The 19,562-nt window shown below is 42.8% G+C and overlaps 1 protein-coding gene across 3 annotated transcripts in view; it reads left to right on the top strand.

Moving 5' to 3' along the window:
- Nucleotides 1–19,562, top strand: part of vps13c (vacuolar protein sorting 13 homolog C) — a 296,935-nt gene that overhangs the window by 45,020 nt on the left and 232,353 nt on the right. For all 3 annotated transcript variants that reach the window (XM_055662746.1, XM_055662745.1, XM_055662747.1), the window contains 6 exons: nt 2,426–2,535; nt 2,712–2,771; nt 11,963–12,022; nt 15,063–15,143; nt 17,985–18,042; nt 18,941–19,068. In XM_055662746.1, the coding sequence (XP_055518721.1) occupies nt 2,426–2,535; nt 2,712–2,771; nt 11,963–12,022; nt 15,063–15,143; nt 17,985–18,042; nt 18,941–19,068 (497 nt within the window). The remainder of the gene's footprint in view (nt 1–2,425; nt 2,536–2,711; nt 2,772–11,962; nt 12,023–15,062; nt 15,144–17,984; nt 18,043–18,940; nt 19,069–19,562) is intronic.

Genomic DNA, 19,562 nt, shown 5'->3' with positions numbered 1-19,562 from the left:
AATTGCTGGCTGACAACTGAGAAATCTGTTGGATTGGCATCTAGTTCACCAAGTCATGATTGCAATTTCCACATGCCAGGATCTCATTTCAGGATGTCAGCAGCCCTACTGCGCCACTTTGCTGCCCATTACACCTTCCGTTTTAATTTTGTGTGTTTAATCTTTCAAATGCTTTCCTGTGAAAGGATTGTTGATTTTGGGCCATGATTGCTGGACCTAATGTGACGATATTGAGTGTTTCCCTTCTAGAGTCCAAAGCTTAAGTCAAGTCATCAGTGACAGGGTGGCGCAGTGGTACAGTTGCTGCCTTACAATGCCAGAGATCATGACTGTGGGTGCTGTCTGTATGGAGTTTGCACGTTCTCCCTATGGTTGGTTTATCTATGGGAGCTCTGGTTTCCTCCCACATTTCAAAGACGTGCGGGTTTGTAGGTTAATTGGCTTCTGCAAATAATCCCTGGGGTGTAGGATAGAACAAGCGTTTCCACGCTTTATCTCTAAACTAAACTAAACTTTAAGCCTTATCTTTGTAAATTCCCTCACTCTGGCGAGATTATGCTGTAACAACCAATTTTTCAAAGATTAATTTATTTCTATTTAGTTCCTTTTCTGAATGGGTTTAGCTGTCAATTATCACTATTTTGAGCAGTGGGTCCCCCTCTCCCACAAAGGAGGAGATATTTCTGACTTACGAAGCAGTTTAAAGAGTTTTATTTAAACAATGAAGGACATTTAATTCTCAAGAGTCATTTCTACAGAGGTTATATTTTACGAAGGATTTCCAAAACACAAGTACAATGCTTACAATATTAGAAAATTGTAGTAAAATCTAGTAGGTGAACAAGAACACACTGACTGAGGAGTGGATTCTGCATCTTTTCTCTGTAAGTGCTGCCCTTCCCTCACTGTCATCAAACATTTATACTGCTTTTTCTACTAGTTGACTTCATTTACGTGTGCTACATTGCTAAGGCCAAGTGGATAACCTGTCTCAACAAAGTCAATGTGTGTCCGACCACAATCTGGATAAGGTTACTGTGGACTCAATGATTCGCATTTATCAGTTTTTGGAACAAGCGGGTCATCCTCTTAGGATATCATCATCAGTATTGTTTCTCTTGATGTCAGGATGATAAGCACAGTGTACTGCTCAGTGTACTGTACTCAGTGTACTGCTCAGACACCTAACCTAATTAGCAATTAGTGTTTTGAGCAATGGGCAATTTCTGCTGCTGTAATAGAAAACTGCAGACAGCAATAAGCCTTTTGGGCCTGAATAATGAATATCCATTGCAATATTACCTTGAATAATAGGACCCGAATAAACCAAAAAAAAGAGTTTTAACCTGCTTTGAGTTGATTAAGATGATCTACTCTCAAGTGAATTCAATTTAATATGATATTCATTTCTATTTAGTAAGTAGCATACGATATTAAGCTTCGGCCAACCAAGTCTGCGCCGACCTGATCACCTGTTTTCTATGGACACACTAGGGACAATTTACAGAAGCCAATTAACCAGCAGGTCTTTGGAATTAGCTTTACGTGCCCTACATTTATTTATGCATTGTTCATCTCTTTAAAAGAACGGACAAGTTTGCCAATAATCGTGAGGAGAGTTCCTTGCACTGAATTTATTCTAAAGGTTTGAGGTGAATTAAGGATCAATTAAAGCCAGTTCAATACGATTGAAAGATACAATGGACTTCTCCATTATTTATGTTAGTAATAGCAAGTGTTTCGTTTCAGAAGTATTATGTGGTATTTGGATAGTGTTTTTGATGTTATATTGGTACATCAAAATACTGAAGAATCTGCTGCCGAATTACATCACTTTTCAAGGTGATGTGGGCTCAAACATAGAACCATGAAAAAGAGACACGGTTTAGTTAAAACTAAGTTTAATCAATAATAAAAGTTAAGACATTTTAACAAATTTTATTATCAGGTCCTGTTTCTAATGATGAATGATAGCAGGAGTATAACAGGGTTGGTTAAGTGGCTGTATAGTAAAATTGCTTGGCTGAGGTGCCTGGTCCATTGGTCATGGAAGAATGCAGCAGCTCCATTCTGCATTGGAGGTGGGTATTGCGCAGTGCTCAAAGCACATAAGGTGCAAGATCTGCAATGTTCCTTTCCCTCACACCATTCGCCCGCATTTTTTGGGGAGGGGTGCGAGTTGGTGCACTTCAGGCATATGCATTAGAATTTGAGTTGGTAAAACAGGTGCCATTTCTGCCCACAACATGGGGATGTGACAGTGCCAAACACACTGATTTGACAGCTACCTGATATACAAAATGTGAATATCTAAAGCAATGTCTCAGGATCTCCCCATCACCTGAATAATTTACTCAAAAATTCTGAGACTCAAAGTAGAATTTCTGAATAAAAGTGTCTTTATTTTTATTTATTTATTTCTAAGGCAAAGAAAAGGAAGAGAAAAAAGATACCTTTGGAGAAAAACTTGCAACACAGATTATTAAAAACCTGCAAATCAAAATAACGAGCATTCATATAAGATATGAAGATGCTGTAAGTAGACATGTATATTTGCTTGGAAGTTTATCTTTTGGAATTTTACTAGTTTGTCGTTCAAACATTGAAAATACAAATTTTAGGTTTGTAATCTGTTACATTATTACTTGAATGCCCAATCATTTATTGGGAAAGGGAAAGTTGTTGATTTTGGTGTGTTCTTAATTTTTCAGATTACAGATGCCTCGAGCCCTATTTCTGTTGGTGTTACGTTGGCAGAACTTAGTTTACAGGTAATCCCAAATATGCAAAGCTCTCTCCGTTTTAAAGCTAAGCTTGGTTCATGCACACATTATTGTAAAAGCTGACATGCTAGCTGATGTAGATCTGTTGTTCATTGTGTGGATGCGTGTGTGCTTGCACATGTACTCACCTATTTCTCCTGACATTTCGGTAGCTATGGTAGATTGTTGTACTATCCTCCTTAGAGAAGTTTGAATTACCTCTATTGGCTGTGGGGGAAATACATTTGAATGGAAGTCTCCCTTTCCAGCCACTTCTAAAGGATGCTGTTATTTACTCTTCATCAGAATAGCCGAAAAGAGTAAAGAATGTAGATTTTCCCTTCACAGCAGAGACGAATGTAAGGACACCTTCCTTGCAGGTACATAAGGTGGTCAAAACGGCGTTTGGCACATCAGTCAGATTATTGAAGTTGGGAGGTCATGTCGCAGTTGTATAAGACGTTGGTCAGGCGGTATTTAGATTATTGTGTTCAGTTCTGGGCACTGTGTTATAGGAAAGATGTCAAGTTGGAAAGGGTACAGAGAAGATTTACAAGGACGCTACCAGTGCAAGAGGGTGTGAGCTATAGGGAGAGGTTGAGCAGGCTGGGTATTCCAGGAGGGGTGATCTTTTTGAGGTGCTTAAAATCACCTGTAGTTATCACCTACGTATAACCTGCTCTTGCCCATGAATGGACGACCAGAGGACATAATTATAATGTGAAGGGGAAAAGATTTAATAGGAATCTGAGGGTTCACTTTTTTACACAAAGGGTGGTGGGTGTATGGAACAAGCTGCCAGAGGAGGTCGTTGAGGCTGGGACTAGCCCAACATTTAAGAAACTGTTAGACTGGTACATGGATAGGACAGGTTTTGAGGGATATGGACCAAATGCTGGCAGGAGGGACAAGTGCAGCTGGGACATAGTGGGCAAGTAGGGCCGACGGGCCTGTTTCCACACTGTATCACTCTATGACACAATTCAATGGATGAAAGGTTTTAAGTTTCATGATGTAATGGCGACAGTAAATGCAGGTCTTCTACCGATTTTACAACATCTGATGGTCCGCCACCTCCTTTAATCCAGACAAAATAATGAGAGTTCTCTTGAAATTCCCCCGGAAGTCCCCCCGAAAATGTGACGGTGAGGCGGGCGATCTTGACCTCATCAGGACTTCCTTGCAGATCGAATTTGCCCCCTGCGCCCGGTGCCAGCAGATCAGTTCCCATAGCTGACTTTCGAGGTCCTTCAGTAGCCATGGGAGACCATTCAAGTACCATTGGACTCCTCGGAGACCATGGCCTCTGTTTGTCATTCAAAAGCAGATAGTCCAGAAACACTCTGGAATGAATAGTGCTGGAAAATTATATGAAAATAATTTCTTGACATAATTATGCACTGCTGTAAGTTTCAAATAATCAGTATTTTTCCCAGTAAGGGTATTTTCACCCCCTCATCTTCACCATGGATGTCCAGTCACTCTACACCTCCATCCCCCACCAGGATGGCCTCAAAGCCCTCTGGTTCTTCCTCGACCAGAGGAGCAACCTATACCCAGCCACTGACACCCTCCTCTGCCTAGCGGAGTTGGTCCTCACCCTCAACAACTTTACGTTTGACTCCTCCCATTTCCTCCAAACACAAGGCGTAGCTATGGGCACACGCATGGGCCCCAGCTACGCCTGCCTCTTTGTCGGGTACGTTGAACAATCCTTGTTCAATACGTACCAGGGCCCTATCCCCGACATCTACCTCCGTTACATTGACGACTGCTTTGGGGCCACCTCCTGCACCCACACACAACTGACTGACTTCATCCACTTCACCACCAACTTCCACCCGGCACTCCAATACACCTGGACCATTTCCGACACTTCCGTACCATTCCTTGACCTCACCATCTCCATCGCAGGGGACAGACTTCTGACCGACATACACTACAAACCAACTGACTCACATGGCTATCTGGACTACACGTCTTCCCACTCTGCCCCCTGTAAAGACTACATCCCCTACTCCCAATTCCTCCTCCTACGCCACATCTGCTCCCAGGATGAGACGTTCCACACCAGGGCATCGGCAATGTCCTCGTTCTGCAGGGAACGGGGATTCCCCTCCGCCACTATAGACGAGGCTCGCACCAGGGTCTCATCCGTACCCCGCAACACTGCTCTCTCTTCCCATCACCGCACTCGTAACAAGGGCAGAGTCCCCCTAGTCCTCACCTTTCACCCCACCAGCCGACAAATACAACAAATAATCCTCCACCATTTCTGCCACCTCCAACGTGACCCCACCACTCGCCACATCTTCCCATCTCCCCCTATGTCTGCCTTCCACAAAGACCGCTCCCTCCGCAACTCCCTTGTCAATTCTTCCCTTCCATCCCGTACCACCCCCTCCCCGGGCACTTTCATTTGCAACCGCAATAAATGCAACACCTGTCCCTTCACCTCCCCCCTCGACTCCATTCAAGGACCCAAGCAGTCGTTCCAGGTGCGACAAAGGTTCACCTGTATCTCCTTCAACCTCATCTACTGCATCCGCTGCTCTAGATGTCAGCTGATATACATCGGTGAGACCAAGAGGAGGCTGTGCGATCGTTTCGCCGAACACCTCCGCTCTGTCCGCAATAACCTACCTGAACTCCCGGTGGCTTAGCACTTCAACTCCCCCTCCCATTCCCAATCCGACCTCTCTGTCCTGGGTTGCTTGCGTCCTGATGGCATGAACGTTGAATTCTCCCAGTTTTGTTAGCCCTTGCTGTCTCCTCCCCATCCTTAACCCCCTGAGCTGTCTCCTCCCATCCCCCCGCCCTCGGGCTCCTCCTCCTCCCTTTTTCCTTCCATCTCCCCCCCACCCCCTATCAGTCTGAAGAAGGGTTTCGGCCCGAAACGTCGCCTATTTCCTTCGCTCCATAGATGCTGCTGCACCCGCTGAGTTTCTCCAGCATTTTTGTGTGCCTTCGATCTTCCAGCATCTGCAGTTCCTTCTTGAACAATCAGTATTTACATATGGATAAAAATGATAGTGCTCCGAATTTGTAATATATTATTGAAATAGCAACAGTCAGAAGAGCTAGAATTGGATGTTGCCGTGTTCAATTTAAAATGTCAATGGGACAGATAAAGTGTGGAATGAAAACTTTGTGTGGCAGACCATGTCAAAGAAATGGAGAATGAAGAGGAATGTTATTTCAGAGTGTTGTTAGATGGGTGGGCATAAAGGAAAGTAGAACATACCCTGATAATTAAGACGCTGCAGGTCGTTTGTGCATTGCATGAAGAATGGAGTCATGGAGTCAGATAGAACAGAAACGTGGCCTTCAGCCAATTATGTCCTTAGCAATATTCTTGTGTATCTATAACCCCATTTGCTTCCATTAAGACCATATCCTTCTGTGCTGTAAATTGGTGGAATATAGGAGGAAGGAAGAAGTATACTTTGGTAACAAGCGCCATAAAGTTCATGATTTATGAAATAATCTGCATAATTGCAGTCAGGTACAATTGAAGAATTGTTTTAAGTCAGTTTTAAGGCAGGAGGAAATCACCTTTGTTTAAGGTCTTATTTGAAAATCCGTCATATCCTCATTTAATCATAATTGCATTTATTTGTAATCCATTTTATTGGTATGTGCAAAACTTCCAGCTCCTTATTTATTCTGCATTGCATATGAACCAGCAAAATTAATTCAAAACTTTAGCTTTTATTCCAGACTGAACCTCATGGTAAATAACCACTGACACAGCCGTGAAATAGAATGTCAAGCTCTGTATTGGGTCATCCTTTATTGAAGTTTATGCCTCTGAAGAGTTGAATGTGATTTGGAGAGTAGATAATAAATCTAGTGCTTGTGTTGTCATGTTTCATGTATCTTGTGTCTTATGACTGTTAGCAGATCAATTTCCCTCCTGGGATAAACAAAGTTCCATCGTATCATATCTTGTGTCAATGAATGGAAAATGTTCATTTATTGTTTGTTGCACAAATAAAATGTTGAAATTCTCTAGGTTAACCTCTGATGAGCGTTTGTCGGCACTGGGTCTGTACTTGATGGAGTTTAGAAGAATGAGGGGGACCTCATTCTTCTAAACAGTTATATATGCCAATGTCTTATACAACTGCATAGTTATGCAGTTGTATAAGACATTGGTGAGACCGCATTTAGAATATTGTGTTCAGTTCTGGGCACCATGTTATAGGAAAGATATTGTTGAGCTTGAAAGAGTTCAGAAAAGATTTACGAGGATGTTGCCAGGACTAGAGGGTGTGAGATATAGGGAGAAGTTGAGTAGGCTGGGTCTCTATTCCATGGAGCGTAGGAGGATGAGGGGAGATCTTATGGAGATGTACAAAATCACGAGAGGAATAGATCGGGTAGATGCACAGAATCTTTAATCCGGAGTAGGGGAATCGAGGTCCAGAGGACATAGGTTGAAGGTGAAGGGGAAAAGATTTAATAGGAATCCGAGGGGTAACTTTTTCACACAGAGGGAGGTGGGTGTATGGAACAAGCTGCCAGAGGAGGTAATTGAGACTGGGACTATCCCATCGTTTAAGAAACAGTTGGACAGGTACATGGAAAGGACAGGTTAAGAGGGTTATGGACCAAGTGCAGGCAGGTGGGACGAGTGTAGCTGGGACATTGTTGTGGGCGAGTTGGGCCGAAGGGCCTGTTTCCACACTGTATCATTCTATGACTCAATTGAACCGGACCAAATAATGAAAGGTTACACAAAAAAAGCTGGAGAAACTCAGCGGGTGCAGCAGCATCTATGGAGCGAAGGAAATAGGCAACGTTTCGGGCCGAAACCCTTCTTCAGACTGATCGGGGGTGGGTGGGGACAAAAAGGGAAAAGGAGGAGGAGCCCGAAGGCTGGGGGATGGGAGGAGACAGCAGGGGGGCTGAGGGAGGGGAGGAGACAGCAAGGAGACAGCAAGGACTAACAAAATTGGGAGAATTCGATGTGCATGCCCCCGGGGTGCAGACTCCCCAAACGGAATATGAGGTGCTGTTCCTCCAATTTCCGGTGCTGCTCGCTAATGAAACGTTTGGATAGAGTGGATGTGGAGAGGATGTTTCCACTGGTGGGAGAGTCTGGAACTAGAGGTCATAGCCTCAGAATTCAAGGTCGTTCTTCAAGGAGATGAGAAATTTCTTTAGGGTGGTGGATCTGTGGAATTCTTTACCACAGAAGACTGTGGATATATTTAAGGCAGATAGATTGAGTCTTGATTAGTACAGGTGTCGGAGTTATTGGGGATAAGGCAGAAGAATGGGGTTAGGAGGGAGAGATAGATCAGCCATGATTGAATGGCGGAGTAGACTTGATGGGCCTAATTCTACTCTTATTACTTATGACCTTAAATACCATTTAGGTGATAAGTTTAGTGTCTCATCAAAAAAACCATCTCTACGTTGTTGGTCGGCATAAATTATATAACAAACATTTTCGACCCACCCTGTATTTTGATTATTGGTTAGGAATAAATCTGTGATATCTAATGACCCACTCCTCCAGATGACTTAATGCCTTGTATCACTAATCTGTACAATGCTAACATGCTCACTTTGGAGTTGCGTAAAGAATTCTCGCATAACAGTTGGTGAAAATGAATATGAACCATTCTTTGTATAAACTAGAAGGATGTGCGCCTTGGCAAGAATAAGCTGTGGGGTATTCTTGAATATAAGTGCAAAGGGTAGTCTTTGTGTTGACTTCAAATGCCAACAATCATGGCGAACTGAAACCTGACTTAAGCCTGCCCAGCTTTTTTTTTTTTTTACAAAAATTAACAATTGGTGGAAACTAAGTCACTGGCAACTTTTTTTACACACATGATACTCCATTAACTGATGCGCCTGCATGCATGCACGCGAGTTATTTAATTTTGTTACATTGCTAATGTGAACTTTGTTGATGTGCATTATTTGAGGATTGGGAATTTCATCATGTTTCTGGGTTAGTTTGTCCTTTTATAACCATATAATATAACCATATAACAATTACAGCATGGAAACAGGCCACCTCGACCCTTCTAGTCCGTGCCGAACACGTATTCTCCCCTAGTCCCATATACCTGCACTCAGACCATAACCCTCTATTCCTTTCCCGTCCATATAACTATCCAATTTATTTTTAAATGATAAAAACGAACCTGCCTCCACCACCTTCACTGGAAGCTCATTCCACACAGCCACCACTCTCTGAGTAAAGACGTTCCCCCTCATGTTACCCCTAGACTTCTGTCCCTTAATTCTCAAGCCATGTCCCCTTGTTTGAATCTTCCCTACTCTCAGTGGGAAAAGCTTATCCACTTCAACTCTGTCTATACCTCTCATCATTTTAAAGACCTCTATCAAGTCCCCCCTTAACATTCTGCGCTCCAAAGAATAAAGCCCTAACTTGTTCAACCTTTCTCTGTAACTTAGTTGCTGAAACCCAGGCAACAAGTTTTGATTTTATTTCAAATAGCATGAAAAATATGCTTCATAGAAATGCAAGGTGCTGAGAGGATGTGATTGTTCTTGATTTTTATATTTTAAATTTTCATTTCTATTAATTTGAATTACAGTCTCTTCTTATTACAGACCGCTTTATAACAGATTTTGGTTACAGTGAATGGAGTGTCAGAATTCAAACACTACTATCTCTTTAAGAACACAGGCTGCTAGTTCGCTGAGGCACTCATTGAAATTGACAAGCAATTGCTTCGATTGGCAATTAACTCCATTAAACAATGTAACAAATAGCCTTTAGTATTTTTAGCTTGCAGTAACAAAATGCATTTTTTGCTGTTAAAAATAAGTTTGTACACTCGGCAGGTTAGGCAGCGTCTTTGGAAGGAGAAAGAGTTAACTTTTAAGGTTGCAGTCCTTTCATCCTAAACTCGGTGTGGGAGGTTGGTCTCTCGTTTAGAGCGGTACAGGGTTTCCTCACACCACCATGCCACCTCGCCAATGACCCAGACTTCCCATTTTGCTCTCAATCTTTAAATGCAGGAATCAACAGCAAGGGCAGCGGTTATTGCTGTCCCCCTGGTGGGTAGCCTTCTGAGGCCACTGCAATGCATGGGGTGAGGGATATCCCACTGAAGTGTCAATAACGGGGCTCCAGGATTCCGACCCGGTGCCCAGGCAGTGCTCAATGTGGGGGGGGACAGACAACCTTGCTTAGTTATAGTGAACGATCTGCAATAACAAACATAATTTTTGCCCCCCCGCATGGTCCGTTATAACGAGGTTTCAGTTTAGTTGAGTTTATTATCACGTGTACCGAAGTACAGTGAAAAGCTTTTGTTGCGTGCTAACCAGTCAGCAGAAAGACAACGTGGTTTCAATCGATCCATTTACAGTGTATAGATACATGATAAAGGAATAACATTCAGTGCAAGGTAAAGCCAACAAAGTCCGATCAAGGATAGTCCGAGGGTCACCAAAAGATAGGTAGTAGTTCAACACTGCTCGCTGGTTGTGGTAGGATGATTCAGTTGTCTGATAACAGCTGGGAAATTCTATACTTCACACTTCTATATTTCACACTTCTATACCATTTTGCCTAACGGGAGAGGGGAGAAGAGGGAGTGACCAGGGTGCGACTCATCCTTGATTATGCCGCTGGCCTTGCCGAGGCAGTGTGAGGTAGAAATGGAGTCAATGGAAGGGAGGTTCTTTGTGTGATGGTCTGCGTCCACAATTCGCTGTGATTTTTTGTAGTCTCAGATGGAGCTGACTCCAAACCACATCCGGGTAAAATGTTTTCTATGGTGCATCTGTAGAAGATGGTGAGAGTTGTAGGGGACATGCAAAACTTCCTAAGCCTTCCTAGGAAGTCAAGGTGTTGGTGTGGTTTATTAGTCCTTGCTTCAATGTGGGTGATCCAAGAGAAATTGTTGGTGATATTGACACCAAGGAATTTGAAGCTTTCAACCATCTCCACTTCGACATCGTCAATGCAAACTGGGGTGTGAGAACCACTTCACTTCCTGAAGTCGATCGCTATCTCTTTTGTCTTGCTGACATTGAGTTGTTGTCTCGACACAAGGACACGAGGTTCTCGATCTCCTTCCTGTACTCCGTCTCGTCATTATTTGATATCCGGCCCACAATGGTGGTGTCGTTGGCAAATTTGAAAATGGAGTTAGATTTGTACATGGCTGCACAGTCATGGGTGTAGAAGGAGTAAAGAAGGGGGCTGTGAAACACATTATTGCCAAGCACCCGTGTTGAGGATTATTATGGAGGATGGTTTGTCCCCCATCCTCTGATTGGGGTCTGTTGATCAGGAAGTCGTGGATCCAGTTGCAAAGTTGAATTCTGACACCAAGTCCCGCGAGTTTGGTGATAAGCTTGGATGGTGTAATAGTATTAAAGGCAGAGCTGTACACATTTTATTGTCGATACAAAGGGCATTGCTTCTTGGCTGTTGACACAAATGTAACTGGGTTGGGGTGGTGTTGGAGGCCAGAGTAAGCAAGTAATGATGGCTCAGGAAGTGAAGCAGTATGGCACAGAAGTGTTGGAACTTAATATAACACTGAAATAAAGTGCTGTGGCACTCCCTGAGGAAGGATATGTCCTGAACTCAGGTATTTAAGCGAAACTAATGCATCACAAGTTTAATGTCCATATATAAATGGAGGTGTACCACTTGGATGAATTGCCAAGTTTGTACAAGCATGTCTTGCTTTCTTGCTCACTCATTAGAATCTAGATTCAGAATCCTGGCAAAATATTAGCCTTTATTTTGTGTACCATGATATCATGATGCTAAAGTAACACTCCAGGAATTCGACCGTCCAATAGTCAGCATTTTTTGATTAACTAAATAGTTGAAAGAATCTGGCTTCTTTATCAATGTTTCAATGTTCAGTTGTAATTGTGCTGAGATACTCTGGATTTACCTCAGAAATAAAATAAAATATTTCTGAAAATGTTAGAATCTGAAACTTGTGTATATTCAGACAATCACAAAATTAAATCTTCCCTCCTCAAAACATGATCTTGGGTCAAGACTAACAATGTAACTGAAATGGAAACCTGATGCTTAATGTATATGTTGTCCCACATTAGTATGTTACCTAATGCTTAAGGTTCAATTGCATATAAAATGCTGTGAATTCAAAAATAACTTTTGACAAAGATATAGACTTTTTGAAAAATAATTATCTGACATCAACTGTTTATGTTTCCAGACAGCAGATGAATCCTGGACCCCATGCATACTGAGTGACAATGCAAAAATCATCTATAAGGTACTTGATCATCATTAGTCATAAGCCTGATGCTCCACTCTAATTTTAGGACTCCTGTGCACTTGAGGTATAACATAAAAGAAAGGGTCCCGATCTGGAACGCCACCTGTCCGTGTTCTCCAGAGAGACACAAAGGCTGAAGTAACTCAGCAGGACAGGCAGCATCTCTGTAGAGAAGGGCTGGGTGACGTTTTGGGTCGAGACCCTTTTTCAGACTGTTGTGTAGACTGTAGAGATGGGGTTTTTTTTAAGAGGAAAAAAAAACAAAAATGGGATTTTTGTTTGTATACTGTAAGATGTAAGGCTATGATGCTGAACGTGCATGCGTTTCATTTGTAGTCCAAAGTTGTTTGTTAACCTTACCGCCCACTTTAAAAAAGATTGCAAAAGCTAAGGAAAGACCATCGTAAAGTTGCTCAGAGTGTCGTTATAAGATGTGACACTTTATTGAGTAGGTTGTCTGATTTTTCTCCGTGGTATAGAGTATGTAGAAATAGCCGGGGCTATGACAGAAATATTTCAAATGTCATTAGAAACGGGAATAGTCCCCGAGGATTGGCGTACTGCGCATGTTGTTCCATTGTTTAAAAAGGGTTCTAAGAGTAAACCTAACAATTATAGACCTGTTAGTTTGACGTCAGTGGTGGGCAAATTAATGGAAAAGATTCTTAGAGATAATATATATAAGCATCTAGATAAACAGGGTCTGATTAGGAACAGTCAACATGGATTTGTGCCTGGAAGGTCATGTTTGACTAATCTTCTTGAATTTTTTGAAGAGGTTACTAGGGAAATTGACGAAGGTAAAGCAGTGGATGTTGTCTATATGGACTTTAGTAAGGCCTTTGACAAGGTTCCTCATGGAAGGTTGGTTAAGAAGGTTCAACTGTTGGGTATAAATGCAGGAATAGCAAGATGGATTCAACAGTGGCTGAATGGGAGAAGCCAGAGGGTAATGGTGGATGGCTGTTTATCGGGTTGGAGGCAGGTGACTAGTGGGGTGCCTCAGGGATCTGTGTTGGGTCCTTTGTTGTTTGTCATGTACATCAATGATCTGGATGAAGGTGTGGTAAATTGGATTAGTAAGTATGCAGATGATACCAAGATAGGGGGTGTTGTGGATAATGAAGAGGATTTCAAAAGTCTACAGAGTGATTTAGGCCATTTAGAAGCTGGGATGTAATGTTAAATTTGTACAAGGCATTGGTGAGACCAAATCTGGAGTATGGTGTACAATTTTGGTCGCCCAATTATAGGAAGGATGTCAACAAAATAGAGAGAGTACAGAGCAGATTTACTAGAATGTTGCCTGGGTTTCAACAACTAAGTTACAGAGATAGGTTGAATAAGTTAGGTCTTTATTCTCTGGAGCGCAGAAGGTTAAGGGGGGACCTGATAGAGGTCTTTAAAATGATTAGAGGGATAGACGGAGTGGATGTGGACAAGCTTGGCAATTTGAGAATAGGGAAGATTCAAACAAGAGGACATGACTTCAGAATTAAGGGACAGAAGTTTAGGGGTAATATGAGGGGGAACTTGTTTACTCAGAGAGTGGTAGCGGTGTGGAATGAGCTTCCAGTGGAAGTGGTGGAGGCAGGTTCATTGGTATAATTTAAAAATAAATTGGATAGGCATATGGATGAGAAGGGAATGGAGGGTTATGGTATTAGTGCAGGCAGGTGGGACTAAGGGGAAAAAAAATTGTTCGGCACGGACTTGTAGGGCCGAGATGGCCTGTTTCCGTGCTGTAATTGTTATATGTTATATGTTATATTTAAGACAGCTCAAAATTGCCAAAGGTGATGTGAGAGTAATATGTTTCCATTGTTGGGTGAATTACTGACGAGCGTTGACTCATGATAGTCACTGCAATACAAATGAAACATTTCAGGACATGCACACAAAATGATTGCACACATTAATTCAAATATTTATAGTATAAAAATAATAGTCAAGTCAAGAGTCAAGAGAGTTTATTGTCATGTGGCCCAGATAGGACAATGAAATACTTGCTTGCTGCAGCACGACATAATATTTTAGGCATAAATACAGATCAGATCAGATCAGTGTGACCATATGCCATAGAATATATATATACACATATAAATACATAGATAAAGTGCAATAGGCTGTTATAGTTCATAGTTTGTTTGAAGTTGTGTTTAATAGTCTGAGGGCTGTGGGGAAGAAGCTGTTCCTGAACCTGGATGTTGCAGATCTCAGGCTCCTGTGCCTTCTACCAGATGGCAGCGGAGAGATGAGTGTGTGGCCAGGATGGTGTGGGTTCTTGATGATCCTGGCAGCCTTTTTGAGGCAGCGCCTGCGATAGATCCCCTCCATGGTTGGTCGGCCAGAGCCGATGATGGACTGGGCAGTGTTTACAACTTTTTGTAGCCTTAGGGAGAGGTTGAGTAGGCTGGGGCTCTGTTCCTTGGAGCACAAGAGGATGAGGGGTGACCTTATAGCAGTGTATAAAATCATGAGAGGAACAGATCAGGTAGATTCACAGTCTTTTGCTTAGAGTAGGTGAATTGAGGACCAGAGGACATAGGTTCAAGGTGAAGAAGAAAAGATTTAATAGGAATTTGAGGAGTAACTTGTTCACTCAAAGGGTGATGGGTGTATGGAACGAGCTGCCAGAGGAGGTAGTTGAGGCTGGGACTATCCCGACGTTTAAGAAACATTTAGATGGGTTAATTGATACAGGTTTGGTGGGATATGGACCAAATGCGTAGTGGAGCTGGGACATGTTGGCTAGTGTGGGCAAGTTGCACTAAAGGGCCTGTTTCCACACTGTATCACTCCTATCACACTAAGACTAAAGACTAAATCAAAAATATAACCAGAAGTGTGGAAACATTCAGCAGACCACCAGGAACTAAGTTAACTTGTTAGGTCAGTGATATTGGCAGAATACGGGTTATTTGTTTTTTTGTGTGGTTTCAAATATTTGAAATAGCGATTTTGTGAAATAGTCAATTTGTTCTTTAGATTATAAATTCAAAACTCATTTTCCTGGTGTTTTTTCCCCTTCCTCCAGCTTGTCCGCTTAGATTGCCTTTCTGCCTACTGGAATGTGAACAGTCTGTTATGTTGCCAAGACTCAAGAGAACAAATCTTGGTACGTTTTTCTGTAAAACTTTACACAGTACCTATAATGTTGTGGAAGATGGTTAATGATGAAGATGGTGGAATAAATGGTTGGGGGTGGGGTATTAGAGACAATAGACAATAGGTGCAGGAGTAGGCCATTCAGCTCTTCGAGCCAGCACCGCCATTCAATATGATCATGGCTGATCAAGCACAATCTGTACCCCATCCCTGCCTTCTCTCCATATCCCTTAGCTTCGCTATCCCTAAGAGGTCTATCTAACTCTTGAAAGCATCCAGAGAACCAGCCTCCACCGTCATCTGAGGCAAAGAATTCCACACACTCACAACTCTGGGTGAAAATGTTTTTCCTCATCTCCGGTCTAACTGGCTTACCACTTATTCTTAAACTATAGCCCCTGATTCTGGACTTCCCCAACATTGGGAACACGTTTTCTGCCTCTAGCATGTCCAAACCCTTAATAATCTTATATGTTTCAATAAGAATCCCTCTCATCCTTCTAAATTCCATATTCTGTATACAAGCACAGCTGCTCCAATCTATCAACATAAGACACGTCCCGCCATCCCAGGAATTAACCTCGTGAACCTACTCTGCACTCCCTCAATAACAAGAATATTGCTTTGAATAGGACTTTGATTAAGCTGCATTTGGAGTATTGCGTGCTGTTCTGGTCGCCCCATTACAGGAAGGATGAGGAGGCTTTGTAGAGGGCATAGAGGAGACTTACCAGAATGATGCTTGGATCAGCTACAGGAAGAATTGGACAGAATTGGCTTGTTTTCTCCAGATGTTTTGGGAAAACCTGATAGAATTAAATGATGGGTCTTTGTCCCAAACATTATTTAGTATACAAACTTAAAGCACATGGCATTGGGGGTTCAGTATTAATGTGGATAGAGAACTGGCTGGCAAACAGGAAGCAAAGAGTAGGAGTAAACGGGTCCTTTTCACAATGGCAGGCAGTGACTAGTGGGGTACCGCAAGGCTCAGTATTGGGACTCCAGCTATTTACAATATATATTAATGATCTGGATGAGGGAATTGAAGGCAATATCTCCAAGTTTGCGGATGACACTAAGCTGGGGGGCAGTGTTAGGTGTGAGGAGGATGCTAGGAGACTGCAAGGTGACTTGGATAGGCTGGGTGAGTGGGCAAATGTTTGGCAGATGCAGTATAATATGGATAAATTTGAGGTTATCCATTTTGGTGGCAAAAACGGGAAAGCAGATTATTATCTAAATGGTGGCCGATTGGGAAAGGGAGAGATACAGCGAGACCTGGGTGTCATGGTACACCAGTCATTGAAGGTAGGCATGCAGGTGCAGCAGGCAGTAAAGAAAGCAAATGGTATGTTGGCTTTCATAGCAAGAGGATTTGAGTATAGGAGCAGGGAGGTTCTACTGCAGTTGTACAGGGTCTTGGTGAGACCACACCTGGAGTATTGCGTGCAGTTTTGTTCTCCAAATCTGAGGAAGGACATTATTGCCATAGAGGGAGTGCAGAGAAGGTTCACCAGACTGATTCCTGGGATGTCAGGACTGTCTTATGAAGAAAGACTGGATAGACTTGGTTTATATTCTCTAGAATTTAGGAGATTGAGAGGGGATCTTATAGAAACTTACAAAATTCTTAAGGGGTTGGACAGGCTAGATGCAGGAAGATTGTTCCCGATGTTGGGGTAGTCCAGGACAAGGGGTCACAGCTTAAGGATAAGGGGGAAATCCTTTAGAACCGAGATGAGGAGAACTTTTTTCACACAGAGAGTGGTGAATCTCTGGAACTCTCTGCCACAGAGGGTAGTTGAGGCCAGTTCATTGGCTATATTTAAGAGGGAGTTAGATGTGGCCCTTGTGGCCAAGGGGATCAGAGGGTATGGAGAGAAGGCAGGTACGGGATACTGAGTTGGATGATCAGCCATGATCATATTGAATGGCGGTGCAGGCTCGAAGGGCCGAATGGCCTACTCCTGCACCTAATTTCTATGTTTCTATTATGGAGGGTACAGTCAGAACCTTTTCCCGAAATGGAAATATTAAATACTAGAGGGCAGGGCTTTGAAGGTGAGTGGGGCAAAGTTTTAGGAAGATGTGCGGGGCAGGTTTTTTTTTTTACACATAAAGTTTGGTGAGTGCCTGGAACCCGCTGCTGGGGTGGTGGTTGGGGCAGATATGGGGCAGATGGGGCATTTAAGAGACTTTTGGGTCGGCATATGGATATGCAGGGAATGGAGGGATATGCATTATATACGGGCAGATAAGAGTTGGTCTTAGCATCATGTTCAGCACAGACAATGTGGATGAAGGGCATGTTCCTCTGCTGTGTTCTATGTTATTAGAAGGCTCTGAAGCTCACAAGGAGAGTCATCAATATGCCAGATTATTCATTTGGATAGCAAAGCAACCCCATAAAGATGGGTACTTCTGGTTTGTCCTTCCAGATGGAAGTGTGTCTACCTTGTTCACCTTCCACCTTGTTCTCGATGAGCACCCACCTCCCGCCCATTATGTTCCACACGGCATTAGTGTCAAGTTCTTTGTCTACAATTGCCTTGTGATATTCAAGGCCATTGCCTTTTGGATTGTCCTGTGTTGCAGGCTGTGCACTTCATTTTGCAATAGGAAGATGCTTGTATGTGATTTAATTCAATGCAGGATAAGGAAGCATTGCAGTTACCGCATGGATTTGACTAAAGGAGGCCTGGCCCAGTGTCCAAGAGCACTGACATTTTTCCAGAATACATCTAAAGGCGTAGCCAGCTCAGTTAATCTGGGTTTATTGGGAAAATACATTGTTTGTAAGAAGTGTATTGTTGCCTTGTCTCATGGTTTGCACTCTTGAATTTGACAGGTGCAGCTGAAAGGGGGGATAGCTTCAGGTGCTCATGAACCCAAAAATCATCAATATAGTAAGTATTGAAACTGTTACTGCCAAATGATTTTATTATTTTTGTAATGAAAGATGCCAAGAGATATTCTTTCTATTGAGACTGGATGTCTGTTATTTAAAACGTTTGTTTACACTGTTATTTCCACTCATAGAAAATCCCAGTCATAGTCATATAGCATGTAATCAGACCCTTCGGCCCAACTTGTCCATGCTGTCCAAGGTGCCCAATCTAAGCCAGTACTCTTTGCCCGCATTTGACACATGTTCCACTAAACGTTACCTGTCCATGCACCTGGGGAAAATAGTAGCAGAAATACTGAGGGGAGGACAATACATATCATCTCAAAATAGGTTAAAAACCGATTCCATATGATTGAATGTTCCAATGCAAAGATCTATCCTCTTAATGCTCCTCAATTTTGCAACCCTCGAACAGGTTCCCCTTCAGCCTCCTCCACTACAAGGGAAACAGTCCTAGCCCACCCAGTCTCTCCTTATGACCAAAATGCTTCATCCCAGGTGATATCTCAGTGAATCTCTCTGCACTCTTTCCAGTGCAATCACCTCCTATTTGTAGCGTGGTCACCAGAGCTGCACGCAATATTCTAACTGTGGCTGAATCAACATTTTATCTATAACGTCTTTGTATTTTATTCTGTGCCCTAATTAATGAAGGCAGATAGCGTGTGCGGTCTTAACCACCATAAGCTGCCTCCTTCATTGAGCTTGCCCACAGTTCTCTCTGTTCCTCAGTACCCTCCAGAGCCTCAGCATTTGCAACGTATGAGCTACCATCATCATCACTCTGCCTACTGCGCATCATTTGATTAAATTCCAGTCGATCTCACCGTCTCCATCACAGGAGATGGACTATGTAGCTGTATGATGCAGGATATTTAATGTAATTCACCATTCAGTTTTCAGACCAATATCAGCATCGGCCAAACTTTGCATCAATCCTTCTGCTGAAGCTGTATTGAACTCGCCGAAAATAAACCTGGACATGGAAGTGCAGAGCATAGACATAGAGATGACTAAGCCACAGGTAGGATCGTATTCAACGTCCTCATTCTGCTTAATGATTAAAGCATCCAGAACTTTATTAAAGATTTACTAGTTTATGTTTAAAGACTGGTGAAAATTATATTTAAGGTTGGATGTTCGATATTGTAGTTTTTCTGGTACAGGTACACAACCTTTTATCCAAAAGCCTTGGGACCAGACACTTCTCGGATTTCGGAATTTTTCGGATTTCGGTATGGAAGATTTTTAGCGTAGATTAGGTAGGTAGCGCGGGCGGCTTGAAAAGTCTGGAGCGGCTGCCTCCTCCCCGGAGACCGGGGAATCATTGTAAATCATTGCTTAAATGTTAGTCAGTTAGTTTGGAGGAATTTTATGTGGTGGGGGGGGGTGAAGGGGGAAACTTTAATTCTTGGTCCCCTACCTGGTCGGAGAGGCGGGGAGCGGGCAATGCCTTACCGGGTCGCCGTGCGGTAAGCTCCGGAGCGCTGTGGCCGCCGACTCCCAACATTGCTGAGC

Source organism: Leucoraja erinacea, chromosome 36 (assembly GCF_028641065.1).
Source record: "Leucoraja erinacea ecotype New England chromosome 36, Leri_hhj_1, whole genome shotgun sequence".
In the NCBI taxonomy this organism is placed as follows: Eukaryota; Metazoa; Chordata; class Chondrichthyes; order Rajiformes; family Rajidae; genus Leucoraja; species Leucoraja erinaceus.
Note: the sequence above shows the minus strand (reverse complement) of the source record. Positions and strands in the feature narration are given on the sequence as shown.